At 57.9% G+C, this 22446-nt stretch overlaps 1 protein-coding gene across 1 annotated transcript in view; it reads right to left on the reverse strand.

The window, feature by feature from the left end:
* The window catches only part of SULT4A1 (sulfotransferase family 4A member 1), a 28541-nt gene extending 7509 nt beyond the window's left edge, over nt 1-21032 (reverse strand). The window contains exons 1-4 of the mRNA XM_070453477.1: nt 20770-21032; nt 6306-6436; nt 5070-5150; nt 3231-3357 (exon numbers count right to left, since the gene is read on the reverse strand). Of these exons, the coding sequence (XP_070309578.1) occupies nt 3231-3357; nt 5070-5150; nt 6306-6436; nt 20770-20938 (508 nt within the window). The 5' untranslated portion in view covers nt 20939-21032. The remainder of the gene's footprint in view (nt 1-3230; nt 3358-5069; nt 5151-6305; nt 6437-20769) is intronic.
* Nucleotides 21033-22446: the final 1414 nt, after the last annotated feature.

Consider the following 22446-nt stretch of genomic DNA (forward strand, 5'->3'; position numbering starts at 1 on the left):
GACCAGGAGCCGCGGCGGGAAGAGGGGCAGCAGGCCGTCCTGACACGCGAGCTCACACCCACACCGCCGCAGCCGGTGCGCCCCACGACCCTCCGGGCTGTGACCTGGGGCTGGGGTCCCACAGCCACAGGGGACCCATGTACCAGTATGGCCAGGCCGCTTCACATCATTCATAAAAACTGGATTCTCACCGCCAGTTCACACTGAGACCCCTCACTGTGAGGGCATCTTCCAAGGGGGCTTCCAAAGGACCAGAGGGAGGTCTTGGCCAGAGAACATGGGCCCCCTGAGCCAGTGGGGCCTCGGGGAGCGTGTCCAGCTGGATAATAGGAGCCAGCCAGGAGGGATGGCCACACTGCCGGGGCCCTCACTCAGCTGAGCGCCCGTCCACCTCCCGAACCCCAGGACACGAAGGCCCAAGGCCAGAGGAGCTCCCGGCCGGATGGCAAACAGCAAGGACACTGGTGATGGCCACATGGGAGTGACCAGCATTGGGAGGGAGCCCCAAGGCCTGGAGCGGGTGCCTCCCACGCCAGGCAAGCTTGGAGCGATCCATGGGGGCTGGGCGGGCAGTGCACAGAGGCAGGGGCTGCAAAGGGGCTCAGAGAAGTGGGGGGGGGGGGCGCGGGTGTAGGGGATCAGAGGCAGACGGCACCATCAGATGGTGGCTAGGCAGGAGGGCAGAGGACGAGGACTTGGATCAGAGGCAGCCGGCCTCTCACACCCTCACTGGCCATGAGACAGAGCAGGCCCTGAACCTGTCTGCGCCTCCTCCACCATGAACAGGCTGACAACAGAACCTGCGCCCCTCCACCCCCCTACCGCTGGGTTGCGGCCCCGAGAGAAGCAGGTACAGGTCTTGGGCGCCGGGGACCAGCGGGGGCATCGCTGTGCGTCCTCTCTGGTGAGGGGCACTGGGGGGTCCCACGTGCACCTGCTGAAGCCCACCGAGTGGCAGAGCCATGTGTACATGCATGACCAAGGCTGGGAAATGGGGACCCCCAACACCGGCCAGCCCGAGCCATCGTTAGTCTGCCATCCTGGCGGCAGGGCGCAGTGCAGCAGCAGCCTAGGCCCACAGGCCGAGGGGCATCCTGGGAGTGGAGGTATCGGTCAGGGGGGTGGTGAGCAGAGTAGAAGGCCCTCTTCAGGCCATTTATGGAGAAGGAAGGGGGCGCTCTGGAAGGGGAGGTGGGGTGAGTGGGCAGAAACGAATCAACACAGCACAGGCTGCAGCCAAAGGTCTTGCTGGGCCCGCTCCCGGGTGAACCCTGGCCCCCGCGGCCAAGGTTTCTGACTCCAGGTCTCGCACCCTCCCGCTGGCCCAGTACAGCCCTGCTCCTCCCACACCAGGAGGAGACCCACGCACAGAGGGCCAGGCCAGCCTTCCCGATCTTCAGCATGGGGGGCGAGTCCAGAGAAGGAAGGGACCTGACCAACTCACCGGCAGGCTGGTGACCCTGGGGGCCCTGAGCAGACCCTCCCACGTCCAGGCCCACAGCTGGCACGCGGATCGGCACCCTGGGACTGAGAGGTCCACTGGGCATGGACCTGAAGACCAGAACATCCCCACCCTCCCAGAGAACACTTGCAGACAGATAACCAGGGCCTGAGGATAGGGCGGGGGGACAGGGGGGACTCGGGGACAGGGAGGCCGAGAGGACGGGGGACACAGGTACTCCTCCACCCTGCTCCTGTCCCCTGGCACTTGGGCCCAGGGCCCCCCCACCCCTGCCCTGCAGTGTGTGTTTCACAACCCCTGACACAGGCCTCGGGGCAGCACGCCCCGGCTAGCAGTGGGCAGTGAGTTTCACTGCCTCTTCTGCAAGGCACTCAAGCTCTTCAGCACCTTGGACAGAGAAGGCAAGCCTCGTCAGAGCAGGGAATAAGTGGGACCGGGTGCTCAGGTGCAGGGGCTTTGGGGGAACACAGCAAGCGTGCGCAGCCTTGAACGTCAGTGCTGGGCAGCGCCGTGACCTTCATGAGATGGTGGGGACTGCACTGGACGACTTATAACTGCTCTGGCTTGAGCAGGGGCTTTGAGGCCTGCTCCGCGGGGCAGTGTGAACGCGGTGGACACCCACTGTTTGCAATGGTGGTGTTCCGGTGCTGGCGGCTGCTTTAAAGGCAGGAATGCAAACCAGGACTTAAGACACAGCTTTGGGAACCAAATGCCTGACAGGCCAGGAGGGGCCTGAGCCAGCTGATGGGCTGGGGGGACAGGAGGCTGAACAGAGGCCTTCAGCAGGTTCCCAGGGCCTTAAGGCACAACTGCTGGGGCCACCCACACTTGTCCCTTCCCATCCAGGGTCCCTCCTCCCCAGACCGGGCTGAAGTAGAGACGCAAGGGCAGGGACAAGAGGGCCTCAGGCACTGTGGGGAGCTCACTCAGGAGGTCTGGTCTTTACCCAGGCTCCAGTTCAGCCACCCCAGGTCCCATGTAAATTTGGGGCACTGAGCTCTTGGACTGTCTCTATGCGCTTTATCATGCTCCTGCCACATAATCTCATTGCAGAACCCCTGCCCTGCCTGGGCTGGACAACAAATGGACAACCAGGCTGAGGGTTCCCCAAGGGAAATAAAACAGGAAGTGTATTTGCAGGAGTCTCTGGACAGACTTAATTACTCTCCTGGGTGCAAAGGCTGAGGCAGCAGGGTGTGCAGAGAAGCCAGGGTTGGCAGGTGGAGGAACAGAACCAACCCCGTGGCCAAGGGGACAGCTCCCGCCCTGGTCTGCTCCTCCTGAGGGAGGGCAGACACGGATGGAGGGGCCCTGGCACGCTCGGTCCGGGCCCAGACCTCTCCCCTGAAACACGCTTCCTGCCCACAGCACCGTCCCGCCCCTCCCTTGGAGTGAACCCCACCTGCCACACCAGCCTGGGGCTGGCGGCCACGCCTGACCCTCAAGTCCAGCTGAAGGCTAGGGGCCCTTACATGAAGTCGCAACCTCGGGCACCAGTAACAGAGGAATCTAGGCCACTGTTCCCACAGCCTGGAAGCCAGGCAAGGATACAGATGCTTTAACCAGGGGACTTCTCAGAACCCCAAGGGTGTGGGGAGAGAGATGGGCTTTGGCGTCAGAGGCCCGGTCGGCCTGGCACAAGCTTCCTGAGCCCCCTCAGCCCGAGCTCCATGGCCCACCAGCAGGGAAGCAGGCCGGCCCCCATGGTTATCACAGTACTAGGGTGATGGGAAGCACCCCCACAGGAGCATCACACACAGATACTCACACTTGTCATTCATGAACCTCCGGCAGAACTCCTGGAATGTGCCTCGGTAGCTCATGGTCCGCAGCGAGCGGTGGAACTGGTAATAGGACACCACCAGATCCTTGGGGTTCCGGGCCATATATATGACCTGCAGTGGCGGGGGGTGGGGGGGGTGGGTGGCAGTTAGGGGGAGGAAGGATGGACAGGGGGACAGACAGACGAGGTTAGTCTGCAATCCTCCATTCCAGGCAGGCCACCCAGAGCAGGTTCCACTGACCTACAAACTACTCTTCTACCCCATTACCCAGTGAGGTCAGCCCTTCACACACCAGGACCAAACGCCTTCTCACTGTTGCTCTGTTTCAGCAGAGTGTACTCCTGTCCAGAGGACAGCATCAGCTAGGACAATTACTTGCCTGTTTGATCACATTTCTCTCCTCTAGCACTAGTTTTTTTTTTAATTAAACTATAGTTGATACTTTCGAGAAGACTCTTGAGAGTCCCTTGAACTGCAAGGAGATCAAACCAGTCAATCATTAAGGAAATCAGTTCTGAATATTCATTGGAAGGACTGATGCTGAAGCTGAAGCTCCAATACCTTAGCCACCTGATGCAAAGAATTGACTCATGGGAAAAGACCCTGATGCTGGGAAAGATTGAAGGCAGAAGGGGATGACAGAGGATGAGATGGTTGGATGGCATCATCACCGACTCAATGGACATGAATTTGAGCAGGCTCTGGGAGTTGGTGATGGACAGGGAGGCCTGGCGTGCTGCAGTCATGGGGTCATAAAGAGTCAGACACAACCGAGTAACTGAACTGATAGTTGATATACAGTATTATATATGTCACATGTATAAAATACAGTGGCTCAAAATTCAGAGTATGCTCCTTTTACATAAAATATTTGCTATATTCCTCATGTTGTACAATATACTCTTGTAGCTCATTTTATACATGGTGTTGCTGTTGCTCACTTGCTCAGTGGTGTCCCACTCTTTGTGACCCCATGGATTGCAGCACGCCAGGTCTCCCGGTCCATCACCATCTCCTGGAGTTTGCCCAAGTTCGTGTCCATTTTATACAATAGTCTGTATCTCTTAATCCCCATTCCTATTTTGCCCTGACCTCTTCCCTCTCCCCACTGGTAACCACTGGTTTTCTTTTTATCTGTGAGTCTGGTTGTTTTTATTACATTCACTAGTTTGTTGCAGTTTTTCAGATTCCACTGAAAAAATACAAAGTGATACCAAACAGTATTTGTCCTTCTCTGTCTGACTTAGCATAACGTCTCCCAAGTCCAGCCACACTGCTGCAAATGGCAGAATCCCCTTCTCTTTTTACAGCTGAATGGTCTTCCACTGTACGTATCTACCAGACCCTCCATATCCATTCATCTGATGACAGGCACTGGGGGTGCTTCCGAAGCTTGGCTATTGGACACTGGGCTACTATGAATGCTGCAGTGTCTCTAGGACTACTTTAAAATCAGCAGAAGACAGAAAAATTATGGTCCTGACACTCCTGGTGATGAGAACTACAGACCTCAAACATCTCATGCAGTTGAGAGAACAGAAAAAAGCAGAAGCAATGAAAGCAGTCTTGAGTCCTTAGGTCTTAAACAGGCAGAGGCTGGGCCCTGGCTGGTCAAGTTCAAGTTCAACTGTGAGAAAGAACCCAGATAAGCAACATGGATATAAAACACTAGTGACAAGGCTCAAGGACGTCTCTCCGGGGGTCCCACCCCACCAAGGTTCTCTGGGAACTCATGCCTGTGACAGACCACCATTTGGACTGGCACATAGGCCCCTGGTTCCAGGAGTGGGGAGCCGCTGTGGCAGTGGGGAGCTGGGGGTTACCTTGGAATCGCCGTTGTGGAGGTCAGAGGGCAGGAAGCGGTAGGGGAGGTGGCTTTTGATGAGGCGGGGAGATGTCAGTTCCTGCGGCGGGCAGAGAGGGGAGGTGGTCAGAGGAGGACACCCAGACTTCCTGACTGGACCGGGCCAGATGGGGCCTCGGATGAGTCAGGACCAGCACCCCCGCCCCAGAACCTTCTCCCTAAGATACACCCCCAGCCCTGCCCAGGCTGGACCCTGGGGGGCAGACACGAGCCAGATACGGGCACCCACAGCCTGAGTCTAAGTGTACCGGCAGGGGTCGGCTCAGAGGACTGCTCAGAGGGCGGGCTGCAGCCTGGAGCAGCCAAGAGCGGCCGCAGGACGGGCCATGAAGGGCCGCGGAGGAAACAGAAGCACAGGGCGGGGGGCCGCTGGGCTCTGCCGTGGTCTCAGCGCAGGGCTCCCCGCTGCCCCTGGCCGCGCCCGGCCCCTCCATCAGCCAGCGCTCCGCCCCAGGCCCTGGCTCGGGGGTCCGCGCCGACAGGCCCCAGCCCGTCCACGTCGCTCTGTCTGGTGGAGCGCCCTTCGGCCGCTGGGACCCTCGGTCTTCCTCTCCTGCAGGCTCTAACTGCTGCGAGGGCTCTGAGGTCACACGGTCAGCTCAGTTCTGGGCGGGACCCCAAGGCCAGGAGCAGGGCAGCAGCGGCACCCACCCAGCTCCACGGGGAGGGTCAGCAGGCGGCAACAGGAACGCTGACCTGGGGAAGGGTGCTCTCAGAGCTTCAGAATGCCCATCTCACGGGAGAACGAACCGGCAGGGGGGGTGCACACGGGAAGTGAGGCCTGAACTGAGAGGTGGCGGAGGGGAGGGTGCAGGGCAAAAAGCCCGGATAATGTCTGAGGGGTAGGCCGGATGGGACTCATGGATGTTTGTTTCACTCTTGGTACCAAGCATTTATGATGCAGACACATCCTACCCAGTCCCCCCCAGGCAGGATGAACCACAGCAGGAGGCCCCTCCCCCGACCTTCCCCCTCCCCCATCCCCCCCTACTCCCAGCAGCTGCCTCTTTTCCTCCTTGAAGTCACCCCCAGGACCCACTGGTTCAGGTCCAGGGTCACCTGGCAGCTCAGGCCAGCAGTCTCTCCCTGCTCGCTGCTCTCCTTCCAACCACAGGGGCCCCAGGAACCCCTCGGGAGCAACCACAGGAAGGCCCCACGGGAGTCACGTGGGCTGTGACGCCTGCCCCGAGCCCACCTTGATGATGTCCAGGCCTGGCTGAGGATACTCCAGGACCGGGAGCTGCTCATCGATGTTCATCAAGCCGATCTCATCGGGGTCAGCCCCCTGGCTCACCAAGTAGACCACTTCCTGCAGCAAGCTGGTGCCTGGAGGGAGAGAAGCTGGTGAGGGGGCGCCTAGAAGGAAGCCCGAGGGCCAGCCCTACTCTCGGGGGAGCACCGACCACCCCAGAAAAGGGCTGAAGGGCTGCAGGTTTTGTGGGGAGGTCTCGGCAGAGTCTTGAGTCAAGTGCAGGAACACTGGCCTCAGCACGAGACCCTGGCCTTAATGCCACCTCTCGAGATGACAGGCTGAGCTGGCCTTTCTGAGCTCCTGTCTTCTCAGCACTAAGTGCAGACAGGAGATTTCGCAAGGCCGCCATGACGGGTGAACAGAACGCGTGGTGCCTGCCTCCCCCAGGGACTCGAGGACTGTGAAGGGTGCGGGATCTCAGTCCTGGGCTTCTAGAAGCTGAATTTCCATTTACCCAGGAGTGATGAGGGTCCAGGGGAATGACTGGCCCATTAATCACTATTTACAATGAAAACCACGTCTCCTGGTATCTACTAAAGCGAAACAAGGGCCTGACCTATACCTAGAGAGATGTACCAGGACAACTCCGAGAGACAAGGGCCAGAAGAGCCCCGCAGAGTTACTCAGAAGAGCAAAAGGCAGAAGCAGTGACAGATTTCCTCTTCTTGGGCTCCAAAATCACCACGGATGGTGACTGTAGCCATGAAATCAGAAGACATTTGCTTCTTGGCAGGGAAACTACGACAAACCTAGACAGTGTGCTGAAAAAACAGAGATACTGCTCTGCCGACAAAGGTCCCTAGTCGAGGTTATGGTCTTCCCAGTGGTCACATACGGTTATGAGAGAGGGACTGTAAAGAAGGCAGAGTGCTGAAGAATTGATGCCTTCGAACTATGGTGCTGGAGAAGACTCTTGAGAGTCCCTTGGAGAGCAAGAAGATGAAACCAGTTAATCTTAAGGGAAATCAACCCTGGATACTCATTGGAAGGACTGATGCTGAAGTTGAAACTCCAGTATTTTGGTCACCTGATGTGAACAGCTAGCTCACTGGAAAAGTTCCAGATGCTGGGAAAGATTGAGGGCAGAAAAAGAGGGCATCAGAGGATGAGATGGCATCACCGATGCAATGGACATGAACTTGGGCAACCTCTGGCAGATAGTGAGGGACAGAGAGGCTTGGTGTGCTGCAGTCCATGGGGTTACAAAGAGTCGGACACGGCTGAGCGACTGAAGAACCACCACCAGGACCACGTTGAGAGACACGGCCCAGGACAGCCCTTCAGGTTCCTCAGAAAAGCAGACCCTGGGGACGACGGACATGCCAGTGAGCAGCAGGGGAAGCGAACCAGCCCCGAGACTCGGACGATGGGAACCAGGCAGCAGGGGGAGCCGCGAAGGGCCGCAGTGCCCGGCAGGGCTGGGTCCAGACACGACGCTGAGCACAGTGAGCGAGACTCCAAAGCGAGTCTGCTCTGCGGCTGTTGTCGCCCACCAACCTGAGATGCGGGGACCATCACCCCCATTTAGAGGTGAGGTTCCTGAGGCCTAACGGTGCCCAAGGTGGCAGCGCTGGTGTATGGCTCCCATCTGCCCGCTCCTCCTGGCGAGGCCCACCCATCCAGCAGCTCAGGGCAGCTATACTTGGGTGGGGGTGGGGGCAGGGGAGGGTGGGGTGGGAACCTTAGAAATCAGACCATGGGCAGTTTCTACTAACAGAGGCCCCCCCAGGGAGGTCTTCAGGCTTCCCTGGTGGTTTAATGGTAAAGAATCTGACTACAGTGCAGGAGACGTGAGTTTGATCGCTGGGTTGGGAATATTCCCTGGAGGAAGAAATGCAAACCACTCCAGTATTCGTGCCTGGGAAATCTCATGGACAGAGGAGTCTGGCGGGCTACAGTCCAAGACTGAGCGACTACACCACCACCACCAAGGAGTTCTTCAGGACCTACATTTAGTGCTGCCAACCCCCACCCCTGTAGCCCCCATAGGCAATGACCCAGACAGCCATTCCTGCACATTAGTACATCTAACATCAATATCGACACAGCAATTTCACAAGCTCCATCCGTGCCTCCATTAAGGATCTGTGCCAGAAAGCCAGCCTCATTAGAGCCTGCAGGAAGGTCTCTGTGGCCTGGCCCTCGCAGCCCCCTCTCCAGGGCAGCCCTGTAAGTCCATTTCCTGGTGGAGCACCGCTTGGCCCTCCCGTCTCCAGCACAGGAGGGCGCACCATGCCCCTGCCAGGCACCAGGGAGGACGGGCAGTGGGGGACCTGGGACCAACTCGGGCAACAGCCCCTGGTGTCCCCAGGCTGGCTGGATGTGACCAAACCACCACAGAAAAGAATGACCGGGGATGATGACTCTACCAGGCAGTGACTACCCGGTCCAAACAAAGCCCCTCGACTGAAGTCCAAGCACACGCCCCGCAGGCAGACTGCCCTGGCTCTGCATGCTCTCCACCAGGCGCCTCCCCTGCCCACTGGCGCCTCCAGGTCCCACCGCCAAGGCGTCCCCCTGCCCGCTAGCAAGGGCCCTGCCCAGCCCATCCACCCGCTCTCCTGGCTACTGTGGCCGGGGCCCTGCCTGCCGTTCTCACATCCAGGGACGCAGTCCTGCTCAGCCTGCGGCCTCCTCTCCCCTGCTCCGGCCCTCTGTGCTGTGGCCAGCCTTCTCCACCACCCCCGGAACCCAGCACCCAGGGCCCAGGCCTGCCACGGGCTGCCCTTCTGCCTGGTCACCTTGGACTTGTGCATTGGGCCACCACTCAGAGGCCTCCTTGGACCCTCCCAAGTCTCCCCAGCCCCGGGGGCACCGGGCGCCCTGGGCTTCCTGTCCACCTGCATGCAGCGCTCCGGGCGCCACTGGGGAGCTGATGGGGGGCAGCTCGTGTGCGCAGGGAGCGAGGCTGGGTCGTGTTACTAGTTTCTGCAGGGGCTGTGACGAATCACCACCAACTCAGTGGCCCAGAACAACCCAGGTACTACTCATCATTCTGGGGGTCTAGGAGGCCAGCACAGGTCCCACGGCGCTAACATCAAGTGGTCGGCGAGGCTGCACCCCGTTCTGGGCTCCAGGGAGAAGCTGGACCCCTGCCTCCTGCCGCCCCAGGTCACATCCCCTAACACCTTCGGGCACCGCTCACCCGGATCACTCACATCGGAAACGCACCCAGCCCCTCACACCCCAACCCCCTCAAACCCCAAGCCGGGCCGCCTTCCCTCAAAGATGGGCTGATGGGTGACGCCCGGGGCAGGGCCCGACACGGCCGAGGCAGGGTTGACAAGCACCCCCATGGTGGATAAAGCAGCTCAGAGTTCAAGCTCCAGGCCAAGGTCACAGAGCTGGGGAGGGAAGAGCGACCCCTGGAGAGGTGGAGACCACACCTCTACATAGACGGCCTCCCCAGCACCCCTGGGGGAGCCGGGGGCAGGGGGCACAGCCAGCCACCGGGACAGGATGGGCAAAAGCAGGTGGGGGTGAAGCCGGGCCTCAAGCCCCTCCCGCCACCCCTCTGCATCTGATCCCCCTGGGGAGAGGCACCCAGGAGGCCAGCCTGCCGGCCAGCAAATTCAAGGTGAGGTGGAGGAGAGCCAGGCTTTCAACCCAGGAACACTAGGGACTGGCCAGGCGGGGGCCTCGCGGGAAGTAACACGAGCCACGCGCTTTCTGGCAGCTCGTTTTCAAGTCAACAGATGCGATGGATGGCTCACAGGCGTGCTTCTGCTGACGGCAGGGAAACTGCTCCCGGGAGGCTCTAAGGCGGCGGCAGTGATTCTGACACCGGGCCTCTGGGGCAGAGACCCGGCGGAGAATGCTGAGGTTTCAGGCGGAACTCCCTGGGGATGGCTGGGGTGGAGCCCGTCAAGATTCCCACCAGAACCCTTGGGGACAGGACAGGCCAGCACGTGACGGTCGGAACCAGTCGGACCTGGACCCCCTGCAGCTGCCAGGATCCTGGGGCTGGGGCACTTTGGAATTCTGTTCATTTCTAAACTTTACCGAAGATCCCACGTGTATACCGGGTTTAACAGTCTGGAAAGGATTTCCCTGGTGGTCCAGTGGTTAAGAATCCACCTGCCGACGCAGGGGACGCAGGTTCGATCTCTGGTCCGGGAAGATTCCACAAGCTGAGGGGCAACTAAGTCTATGAGCCACAAGGAAGAGGAGACCCCCACGCTCGCCGTACTAGAGAAAGCCCGCACACAGCAGGGGCGATCAGCACAGTCAAAAATAAATTTAAAAAAAAAAGTCAAAAGCCTGAGGTCAAAAAATCTCACGCCCCTCCCCACCCCACTCCTGCGAACATAGCAAAGCCCTGCTGATTCTTCTCTTACCCTCCAGTTTCTGACGCGATTACACCGTTATTTCACATCTGTCCCTTCTGATAGGTTACTGACTGCTGACCGAGGCGCCTTCCCTCCTGCAGGCTTCTCTCCTCTACACGGTCTTGGCACAATTCTTGGTCTAATCCAAAGTACAGCGTGTAGTGATAACGCTTCCTTTCTCCTGCGAGACTATTTCCTTTGCTTGCTTGCTCAGTATTTTATGTGCCTATTAATAATTCCTTGCCCGACTCTAGATAATAATTCCTTGCAAACCCTCCCCACACAGCCAAATGCAGGGGCTGCGCTTGAACCCCATGAATCTCTGAGGGTCGTGCCCTGCCCCCTGGCGCCCCATGAATGTCTCCCTGCATCTCCTTGGGGCTGGAGGGACCCAGTCTTCTAGCCGTGTGCCCCTCGGTGTACGCGTGAACAGCGGCAGAGCCCACCATCTGTGAGCTGGAGCCTGATGACAAGCGCCTGCTTCTACCGCGCTCGGGACGGCTGGCTGAGCTGGGTGTGGGGTTCCAGACTGGAGACCCGGAACCCACCGTTCCCATCCTCCAGCTGCCAGCATTGTGCTGAGAACTCTGAGGTCCTGGTTCCTCGTCCCTTGAATGTGGCCCATTCTTATCTCTGGAAGCTTTGCGATCTTCTCTGAAATTTCACAGTTAAGTGCTTCAGCAGGGTCTCTCATTCACGGTGCCTGGAGGCACATTCAGGCAGGAGGGGGCCTTTAACTCAAGCCCCCTAACCCTAACCCTAAACCGTGATTTCCAGTAACTTTCTCTCTCCCTTTCTTGCTGTTCCCTCTTTCCGGAACTCTGAGACCTTCTACTTTTCTTACCTCTTTGCTCCTACTTGTCATCAATTTGTAACAATTTTTGTCCCACTTTCCCCAGACATTTCCTCTGCTTCAGCATCCAAACCTCACAGCTGAGTTTTCAAAATTTCAACTACAATGTTTTTAATTCCAAGAGTTCTTTCAGGATCCTTACTTGCTCATTCCCATTGTGACTGCTTTCTTCACCAAGAGCGCACCTGCCTTCACTCTCTCAGTGGAAGAGTCAAGAGTGCCAGGGGTGGTTCTTTTTTCTAGGTTTTCTTATGTTCTGCACATTGTGTTGGATTCCGCTGAGTGCCTTTTGCTGCTTTTTGTCTTCTTTTGGCAGGTCTGTCCTTCCTGTTGGAGGTGCTAAGATCTGGAGACCTTGAGTCCACCCACAGGTGAGAACAAGCCCCAGGACGCCGCTGTCCGCGGTGGGCACGCTGCTGACCGCAGGGCTCCACATCTGTGAGTGCAGCCCAGCCCGGCACCCTCACAACTATGACAGCAGATGCCCGTGGGGGAGCATTTCTAAGTCTTCACTTTGGGGTCAATTTCTCCAGAGGAGATGCCTCCACTCTCTGCCCTGGGGGACTGCAGGCATCCCAGGAGCCAAGCAGGAGGGTGGGGCTAGGAACCTCCCTGTCGGGGGTGTGGTCTTCACCTGATCTCCATTTCCGCCTCAGCACTGTATCCCAGCCTGTTGCTGTATTTGACAGTCCCAACTCCACGGCCTCTCTGGACCCACTTCCCCCAAAGAAACCTGCCTGTCTTTGCAACAGCCTCCTGCCTTCAAACTCCTCCAAAGGGCACAGTGTACGACTCCTGCGCCCTGCAGTGAACGGGTCCATGTACCTGCTGCCTCCCCTCTTCTGGCATTAGCTTCTCTAGCTGCCAAGTCAGCTAACACTGAGACTCGGAAATCCACCGTCATCGCGCTCCGCCCCCCAGGGGCTCGGAGCGTCCTGCTTGCGATCCTCACGTGGTGAGGTCTGAGGAGGACGCAGCGATGAGCCCCTGCGCTCAGTCCCCCCGTGGGCGCTCTGCAGGCCCGGGACACAGAGGCGCCACAGCTGGGGTCAGGCCAGCTCCCCCGGGAGAACAGAACACCTCCTGGAGCCCTTCTCCTCTATGGCAAGAATTGTTAAACCGCTGGAGGAGGGGCAGCAAAAGCTGCTGCCCACCCGCGCCCCAGGTGCCGGTGAAGACCCAACACGGCTGGAGACTGGGGGCAAGAAGAGAACCCTGGCCCTATGGGCAGGGCAGGAGCCCGTCCCTGGGATCTGAAGGCCCCAAATGCAGAAAGGGATGTGAGACTCTTTCCCGCACAAAACCCACCATCAAGGCAGAGTTGGTAGCCACGAGGGGGCATCACTGAGAAATTTCCATCAAGACCAAGAAACCCAAAGCCTACCTACGGCTGCAGCTGGACCAGGAAACGGAGGACCTCCCCCTCAAAACCCTCTTCCCTCAGCCAGTAACAGAGCATCAAGGACCACCCGTCCACCCTTGAGGGAGGGGAAAGGGTGTGGGGAGAAACCCCTCTTAAGATTCAGACCAAATGCTGGAGGTAGGGCTGGGAAAGGCTGCAGGCAAAAGGAGATGGGGGCAGCCGACGATGAGATGGTTAGAGAGCATCGCTGACTCAATGGACATGAGTATGAGTAAACTCCGGGAGCCAGTGGAGGAAGCCTGCTGTGCTACAGTCCATGACTCCAAACATAACTTAGCAACTGCATTACAACGATCGGGCAGGAACACTGAGGGAAGACGCTCTCAATACTCAGCAACCGCCCCCCGTCGTGCGAAGCACAAGGTGACGCTACAGGCATTAACACCAGTGGTCACTCCAGTGACCAGAGGGATAACAGAATTCAAACACAGCCCAGTTCCTACCAGGCGGAATCACGGCCTACGCTAATGGCCTGCCAAGAAGGGACAGGCTGATTTCAAAGCATCGATACAAATGATTCCAGTCTCTAATACCGGCACAGTGTCCAGCATTCAATCAAAAAGTAGTACACGTCAAAAAAAAAAAGACCCCAGTCAGGAGACAAAACAATCAACAGAATCAGACTCAAGAGAATATTAAAGTGTTCTGGCTTAAATGCTGAAGGATTTCAGGGAGAAGATGGACAACAAGCATAAACAGATGAATGTTTCAGCAGAGAGACGGAAACCACAACGGAAAGGCTAGAGAAAAAATAAAAACACAGTAAGGGAAATACAGAATGCTTTCAGCAGGCTCCTCAGTGTACCTGACACAGTGGGAGGATCAGTCGGCCTGAAGGCTGACCAGCAGGTTACCCAAACTGAGACACAAAGAGAAAAATAGGGTTAAAAAACAATGTCCCAGAGCCTATAGGACAGTATCAAACCATCTAACACACACGTAACTGGCATCTGAAAAGAAGAAGAGCGAACAGGACAGCAGAAATAATTGCAGTGATGACGGAGAATTCTTCTAAAATAAGGAAAGGTATCAAACCACAGTGATGAGAAGCTCAGAGAACCCCAAGCAGAATAAGCATCCTCCTCCCCTAAAAAAATATATATATATCTAGACACCTAATATCCAAGTGCTGAAAGTCAAAGATAAAGAGGACATCTTGAAGGCCACCAGAAGGGAAAAAAAAGATTCCAAAAGGAACAAAGAATCACAGGCTGACCTTTCAACAGAAGCAATGCAAGCCAGCAGACAACGGCGTGGCACCTCTGAAGTCCTGAAAGATGGGAGGCAGGAGGCACAGGAGGACGCTCAGTCCCTCAGTGAACAGACGAGATAGGTTCTGAAAGCCGATGTCCACATCAAGTAATCGGAGGGAAGGAAAAGGAGAGGAAGGGAAGGAAGGCAGGGCAGGAGCACACCACACAGAGGGAGCCAGGCTGAAGGGCAGGGAGAGTCAGGCGTGCTCACAGCGCTGGTGAGGAAGGGGCAGGACCGCTGGGCAACGGCTACGGGGCGGACTTCACCGCTGCCCGAAGGCCATGACGGAGTCGGGGAAAAGAGCGAACCCTCGGGGGCGTGCTCTTGTGTTCCTAAGAGGTCACTTTCGCTGCAGAGTAAAAGGTGAACCCAGGGGGTAGGACGCACAACAGTCCAGGTGAGAGGAAGGCTGCCAAGGCTGCAGCGGGGCCGAGAGGGCTGGGCCAGTTTGAGCACTTTCTGGGTGGAGGAGCCACAGAAGCAAAGCAGCGAGGTGCACGTGGGGGCGGGGGGTGGCAAAGCAGTCCTCACTGCCTCGGAGGAAGGCGAGGTGAGGAGCCCCATGAGACCCTGGTGCTCAGAGCGAGCTCGGGGCCTCCCCCAATTCCACAGGCGTCAACAGATGCTCCTCCCGGGGGCCCTGCTCCCGTCTTCCTCCAGAACCTTGTGGGTTCCTCTGGAGGCCTTCTCTCCAGTTCTCATACAGTGACAAGAAGCATGCTCCCCTGGCCAACCCCGGCTCTTGGGACCAGCCACTTCCTTCCCCAAAGCCAAGCGAACAGCTGGAGTCAGAGCAAAGGGCAGGAAAAGGGAGGAGGCGAGGGAGAGGTAGGGGAAGGACAGAGGAAGGCGACAAGTCATCTGATCTGGCGCCAAACCTCCGGGGACATCTTCAGGGAGGCAGGTAAGCAGGTGCTAGTTGGGGAGCACTCATCACTCTGCAGCTGGAAGGCAGGGACGCTGACTCTGATCTTGGCACAAATGTGAGCTCAGGGTGGGTGGCGAGCTCCTCCCCAAAACTTCCTAGCCCGCTTCCAGATCTGGATTTGAGATCAGTCTCCTCCCCAGGCTGGGGGAACATGATAACCATCCCTGGAAACCTGGGCGGGTCCAGCCCAGAACCGAGGCCTGGCCACCACTGGTTTCCATCCCTGCTGTCCCTCTGTCCAGCTCTCCTGGGGCTGGCTCCTCCCTACCGTCCGCAAGTCAAACCTGCACCCTTGGGCGCTGACACCGCCCTTGCCCCTCACAGGGCCTGTTTCTATCCAAGAGAGGCAACCACAAAGAACCCAAGGCTGCTCCAAGGCTCAAACACGATGGACAGGGAGGCCCCACCAACTCTCATGGCCAGGTCCCGCCACCTCCTCCATGCAGCCCCCTGTGACCCTCCTCCTCAGAGCCCCCCTTCCTGGGCCCCTGACCTGACCCCCAAGAATAAGCACCCTGGCCTGTCAGGCAGCCGTCAGCATTAGGAGCCCAGCTTCCCAATGTCCACATGAGCTCCTTGAGGGATGTGTTCACGACACTCCCTGCGTCCATCTCCCGGGCCTGGGGACACTCTCAGCCAAAGATCATCCAGCCTGGGGCCTATGGGCCTCCCCACCCCACGGGGGTCTTAACGCTTAAGACTTACAAGAACCCATCAGGTCCAACCCTCTCATTTTTCAACAGCAAACTGAAGTCACACGGTGACAGGGCTGGACTTGGGCCAGGCTCTCCCCACCCGCCCCCCCGGCAGTGACTCACTGCACTCCCCCATCAGTGACCAGAGAACAGGGGTACACTTCAAGATGGGTGGGAGCCAAAGGAAAGAAAAACCAGGAGCGGGGATGCTCAGGCCGAGCCAAGGAGCACATTGCAGAGACCATGCGGTCTCCACCGCCTCGGGGACAGACGTCTCCCGGACACCATCGGATTTAACACCCAACACCCTGGGCTTCCCCCATGGCTCAGTCGGTAAAGAATCCGCCTGCAATGAAGGAGACCCCAGTTCAATCCCTGGGTTGGGGAGATCCCCTGGAGAAGGAAATGGCAACCCACTCCAGTATTCTTGCTTGGAGAATCCCACGCACAGAGGAGGAGCCTGGCGGGCTACAGTCCATGGGGTCACAAGAGTCGGACACGACTTAGCGACTAGAGAGAGAGACCCTGGGACCAGAGGCTGTAAGAAAGAAGGCCCGTCAACACTGGACAGCGAGGGGGGTCAGGGTCCCTGGACACTGAAGGTACCACGGGCTCCCACCGTGGGGTCGCAGCGTGCACTGGCGCCGTCCTGCAGGACCTCCGTGATGATGGAAACAGCTGAAGCCCTGCTGTCAGCGCGGTGACCACTCGCCACATGCAGCTCCTGAGCTCATGGAGTGTGGCCAGCGCTACTGAGGAACCGAATCGCTATAATTTCATTTCAATTCATTAAACTTTGATACCACCCTGGGAACTAGAGGCTCCCGTATTAAGACAGCACAGTCCTAACCTGTCACCTGAGCTCAAATGTCAAAATCACAGAAAAGTTCTAGAAGTACTGGAGTACCATGAAGAAAAGCAGGATACGATTGCTACGACCTCTCCCATCAGATGCCCCCCACACTGTGAGCCCCCGTTCCCCACCAGAGGAGGCGGGGTGGCCAAGGGGCCTGGGGCACCTGCAAGTTCACTACGATGCCCTAGACCCTACACTTGGACGCTGGAAACCCTATGGGTCCCATGGGTCCATGCTGGAGGGGTCTGTCCCCCGGCAGACTGAGCACCCACTGAGGACGGGCACCCCACGGGACTTTTCTGTGAATGCCCAGCCCCGAGCAAAGGTCTGGGCGCCGCGGGTGCTCAGGGAATGAAAGCTGGCATCGACGACACCCTGCCCTCTGCTTCTGGCGCATCTGGTCCAGGCAGGGGCCCTGGCTCCTCATCCCACTCATCCTCACAGCCGCCCAGCAAGGCACCGAGGGCGCCTCTCCCAGCCTCGAGGGCAGCGCAGCTCAGACGGGTGGTCTCAGCTGCCCAGGGCCAGTCAGCAGGTGGGCAGCACAGCCGTGCTCAAACACAGGCCTTCCGGCTCCAAAGCCAGGCTCCCAATCTCCAAGCCAGAGCCTCCTGCAGACCCACTCCTAGGGGGGAGGAGGACGCAGGGAGGAGGGGACAGGAAGGGAAGGGAATCGTGAAGTGGGCTGCCTGAAGTCCACGTGGCCCAGGACTCAGAACTCTGACAAAACCCCTAAAACCCCGAAGCGTCCTGAGACTTCCACCCCAGAGCACAAGGGAGAAGGTGGGATCCTCCCTCCTCCTTGGGGCCTGAGTCCAGCTCCCTCCTCCAGAGGGGCAGGGGCGAAACTGGTTGTGGACCAAAGGACAGATTAGACCTGACCATCCCTCAGCTGCCGTGTGACTCAGAGCAAGTCCCTGCCTTCTCTGATCCTCTGGATTAATATGGCAGAGCGCCGGGCACACGGGACTCGCCAAGGGGCCACTTCACCATTCCGAGGGTCCACAGCAAACTAGAAAACTACACCTGGCCTGCATTCAACGTAACAGCCCCTCCAAGGATCCCAGAGCAGAAGCCGCCTTTGTGACTGCGCAGTTCACCATGTGGGTGTCACAGCAGGGGAATCGCCTGAGGGCAACTGCCCGGGGTGGGGGGGAGGGCGAGGGGAGACCCAGATCCTGCCTCCCAGGCAGCTCCTCCTGCCACACCAGCTGCCACTAGAGACGACCTCCAGGGCGCACCATCTCTGGTTGAGTGAAACCCAGATTTTGGGGACTGATTCTTCAGTCCCCTCCGTGCTCATTTTGAGTAACGAGCTTTACAGGCAGTGGGGGCTGGGAGGACATGGGACTTCCAGAAGCACCGGTCTCAGCAAGTGCAGGTCATCCTTCCCGAGAAACCGCCTCACTGTTCCTGTCACCATCCCAAGAAATGGGCAAGAAGGATGGACTGGGTGAAGGTCGCGAACCAGGAAGAACGGAAAAAAGGAACAGCAGATACAGGCCTACACCAAACCATGACGCTCTGCTTCTCCCTCACTCCCGGGCTCGCCGTCAACTCAAACAAGCCTTGTACCAGGCACTGGAGCTTGGGCGAGTCACGTCACCTCCCAGAGTTTCTGTGCCGGACTTCTGAAATGGAAGACCACCTCTGGTCAGAGAGCTCCGCAGACGGTTTACTGTGATGATAGACACAGGCCTTCGTGAGTGACAAAGCACGGAGCATGGCTGGGAGTCAGCTGCGCTCAGTCGCTCCATCGTGTCCAACTCTCTGTGCCCCTGTGGACTGTAGCCCGCCAGGCTCCTCTGTCCATGGGATTCTCCAGGGAAGAGTACTGGAGTGGGTTGCCGTTTCCTTCTCCGGGGGCGGGGGGGGGGGGGGTGGGGGAGCGCGGTTCTTCCCTACCCAGGGATCGAATCCGGGTCTCCTGCGTTAGTAGGTGGATTCTTCGCCATTGAGCCACCAGGGAAGCCCTTAAAATGGGTTTGTGTTGTTCAGTTCGACTCTTTGCAACCCCATGGACTGCAGCCCGGTGGGCTCTGTCCATGGGATTCTCCAGGCAAGAATACTGGAGGGGACTGCCATGCCTTTCTCCAAGGGATCTTCCTGACCCAGGATCGAGTCCACATCTCTTATGTCTCCTGCATTAGCAGGCAGGTTTTTTCTACCACTAGCATCATCTCAGGCTGCCGGGTCCACAGGCAAAAGGAGCCGGCAAGGGGCAGATGGAGAAACAGTAAGGGCCTGGAAAGACCATAAGGGCTGTGGGAAAAATAATTTTAAGCTTTGAAAAGGAAGCTCTCTGGGGCTGTGTGCAAACGGACCCCACACCAGGATCTCTGGCCAAGCTGGGTTCTCTGTCTCCGAAGGGAAGAGCCAATGTTTGCTCTCCTTCTGAAAAGCTCTAGGACATGTGTTTGTCTTTGAAAGATGCAAGTTACAAACAAGATGTGAGATTTGGTTATCTAGAAAACTTCCTTAAACTAACACCTCATACCCATCAAGGTGCCCAGCCAGGTTCTGCAAAACCCCAGCAGGCCCCCCAATGCTGGGCCCCTCTAAAGCCTCCCCCATAAGCGTCAAGGCCATGCTTTTCAAGCAAGCTCTACGCCCAAGCCTCCCCCAGCCTGCCAGCAACCCAACTTCTCAGCCACCATCTCCTGCTCACGAAATGGAGGGGGGTAACAGAGAACCACAACTGCCCATCTGCCACTCCGAAATCCTTAAGAATGCCCACATTTTTCACAATTCAGAGGTAGGCAGACCCTGCCCTAAACTGACAGGAGGCCATTTTCAGCCTTCAGTGATCCCACATAACAGGAGGGAAGCGAAGTGCTATCCCGCCCACACCCAGCTGGGGGTCGTATATATATGCGAATGATATCCCTGGCTCTAAAAATCTGACCAATTTTGAATGCCCACACTTCCTTTCCTTCTTCCCAAGGACAGCCCAGCAGTGCCTCCAGACTTCCCTCCACCCCTCCACTCACAAGCCCCCTCCTCGGTCTTCCCGGGAGGACCAGGCCTACCCCCGAGGCATCTGGGGCCCTGCACAGCAAGGACAGCCAAGCCTACGGGCTCTCCCAGCAGCCTGCCGGCCTGCTCCTCCGACCACACGACCTCAAGGCCGCCACCCTGGACACCAGGCCAAAGACGCACTGCACTGCCTGGATTCAGAGCAGTCAATCCCTCTCTCTCCAGGACAGCAGCAACAACGGAAACCCGCAGGAATGTTCAAACAGGAAAGTTGCCCCTTTTCCCTACAAACCTCAGAAGAGGCACTACATCAAAAATCTCTTACATCAGGTCCTGGGCACATGCACACCCGCCAGGCCTTCAATCTCAGCTCCGCCTGCTCATCCGCTGTGTGACCTTGGGCAAGCAACCTCCCCTCTCTGTGTCTCGGTGCCCACCATACAGTGGCAGTGGGAACGATCACCTGGACTTCACACAGCGGTCATGAAAGTGACATCCGAATGCTAGGAAATGTGACCGGCCTGGGTCCCGGAAACCAGGATATACCAGGGTAAAGGCGGCGGCCCTGAATCAAGGGGGACACATCGGACACTGCACTCTGGGCACGGGCCAGTCCCATCCCCCAGCCAGTGCCCACGCAGGAAATGAGGGACGCACACAGCCTTGACGCCCCGTTTCACCCCCTCCCCAAGATCATCACCAGGACTTGGCGCTCATCAAAGGGCTGAACCGGACCCAAGAACAGAGAGGTTGAGTGACTGTCCAAGGTCACACAGCCAGCTGGACATCGGGAGGGGAGGCAGGGAAGGGTGGCAGGCCTGGGCCTGTCGCCTGGCAGCTGCCGCCGCCAAACAAGGCTCCATCCCCACAGGACGCCACCTGGCCACGGACACCGGGGGCTCAACCTCCAAACACCCGATTTCCCGCAAACCCCCGACCTACCACCCCCACCCCGCCCTATCCGGCTCCAGGCATCGCGCCCCGGCCCCCGGCCTCCCACCCCCAGTCAGCCCCCCGCCTCCCCGGGCGCGGGCCGCAGCGTCCACGCCGGCGCGCCGCAGAGCTGGCCGGGGCGGGGTCCGCGCAGGGCTCACCGGACTTGGGGTAGGTGACGATCCATACGTCGCTGGGCCGCACTGGGAAGTTGGCGATCTCCTCCATCTTCCCGCGGCAGAAGGGCGGCAGCCGCACGCCGTGGAACTCGAAGTACTTGCTCTCGAACTCACCCGGTGTGCTGGGGGTCTCTGCCTCGCTCTCCGCCATGCCGCCGCCCGGCCCCGCAGCCCCGCAGCCCCGCCGCCGCCGCTGCCGCCCCGCGCCCTAGCCCGCCGCCCCGCAGCCGCCGCGCGGCGCTCCTCCGCAGGCGTGACGTCACGGCGCTCCTCCGCAGGCGTGACGTCACGGCGCCGCCCGGCCAGTGCCCCGCCCCAGCCGGCGCGGGAGGGCGGGGGGCGGGGGTGGACGACGCCGGCGTGGATGCGGGCATGACGTCATGGCCCGAGCCCCGCCCCGGCCACCCCTCGCCCACCCTCCCTGAGGGCCGTCCAAGACCCCTCCCCCACCCTTCTCCTGGCCCACGGTCCGCATCACCTTCATCACGCGCATGTTAACCAACCCAGGGATTCCAGCTTTTCTGCCCTTCAGCAAAGCTTCAACACAAACTCAACAAACTGCAACTAGCAGTGACCCGAAAGATTCATTCATCATTCATTCAACAAATATTTAGGGAGCATCTGATCTGTACCCGCCACGGGTCGAGGGTCCAGAACAGTGATACTGGCAAGAGCCCAGCCCTCTTGGAGCTTACATTTGTGAATAACCAAGACAATTTCAGATCAGAATAGGACCTGTGAATAACACGCTTACAATATCCTGAGAGCAGGAAAGGGTTAAATCTGTTAATTGAAAATTTCCAGGGCCCACCCCAGAACTCAGGATACCCAAGACCCTTGGGGTAGTGCTCCACAAGTCTGTATTTAAAACGTACTTCTAGGCAGACTACAATTCGAGAACAACAGAATTCTATAGAGGTTTTAGTACAACCCCTCATCCATTCACTCAAGAAACACACACAGGCAAAGCTCATTTTATTGTGCTTTGCAGATGCTGTGTTGTTTACAAATTGAACATTTGTGACAACCCTGCATTGTCAAATGATGGCTAGCAATTTTTGGCAATAAAACATGTGTTAATTAAGTCATGTACGTTCATGACTTTTTTTTAAAGAAACAGTGCTATTGTACAGGTTCAGTGTCCCTGACTGTGAAAAGGGTATGATACTCTCTACTTCTAGGTACTGTAGTTGAGAGGACAGAGACAATTACGCCAGCAAGAATTCAGAGTGGTGGGACTTCCCTGGTGGTCCAGTGGCTGAGACACTGCACTCAATGCAGGAGACCCAGGTTCGATCCCTGGCCAGGGAACTAGATCTTCCATGCCACACAAAGACCAAAGATCCCGCAAGCTTACAACTAAGACCCAACATAGCCAAATAAATTAATTAATTAATTAAAAAAAGAATCCAGAGCAGTGCAGGTGGATAAGACCTATCTTCTCTCTCTCCTTCTTCCGCATGATTGAGACACTCACAGTCTGGCAAGGGGGACATTGGCCACATGTACATGGTGGATGGAAAGTGCAAAGAGAGCATTAACTCTGATTCAGGGGGCTTGAGGATGTCTTTACAAAAATGCAAGAGAAGATTCCAAATACCAAGACATCATTAAGAACGATTAGGTAATGGCACAAAGACAGGTAGCCAAAGACTGGAG

This window comes from Odocoileus virginianus, chromosome 23 (assembly GCF_023699985.2).
Source record: "Odocoileus virginianus isolate 20LAN1187 ecotype Illinois chromosome 23, Ovbor_1.2, whole genome shotgun sequence".
NCBI classification, from domain to species: domain Eukaryota; kingdom Metazoa; phylum Chordata; class Mammalia; order Artiodactyla; family Cervidae; genus Odocoileus; species Odocoileus virginianus.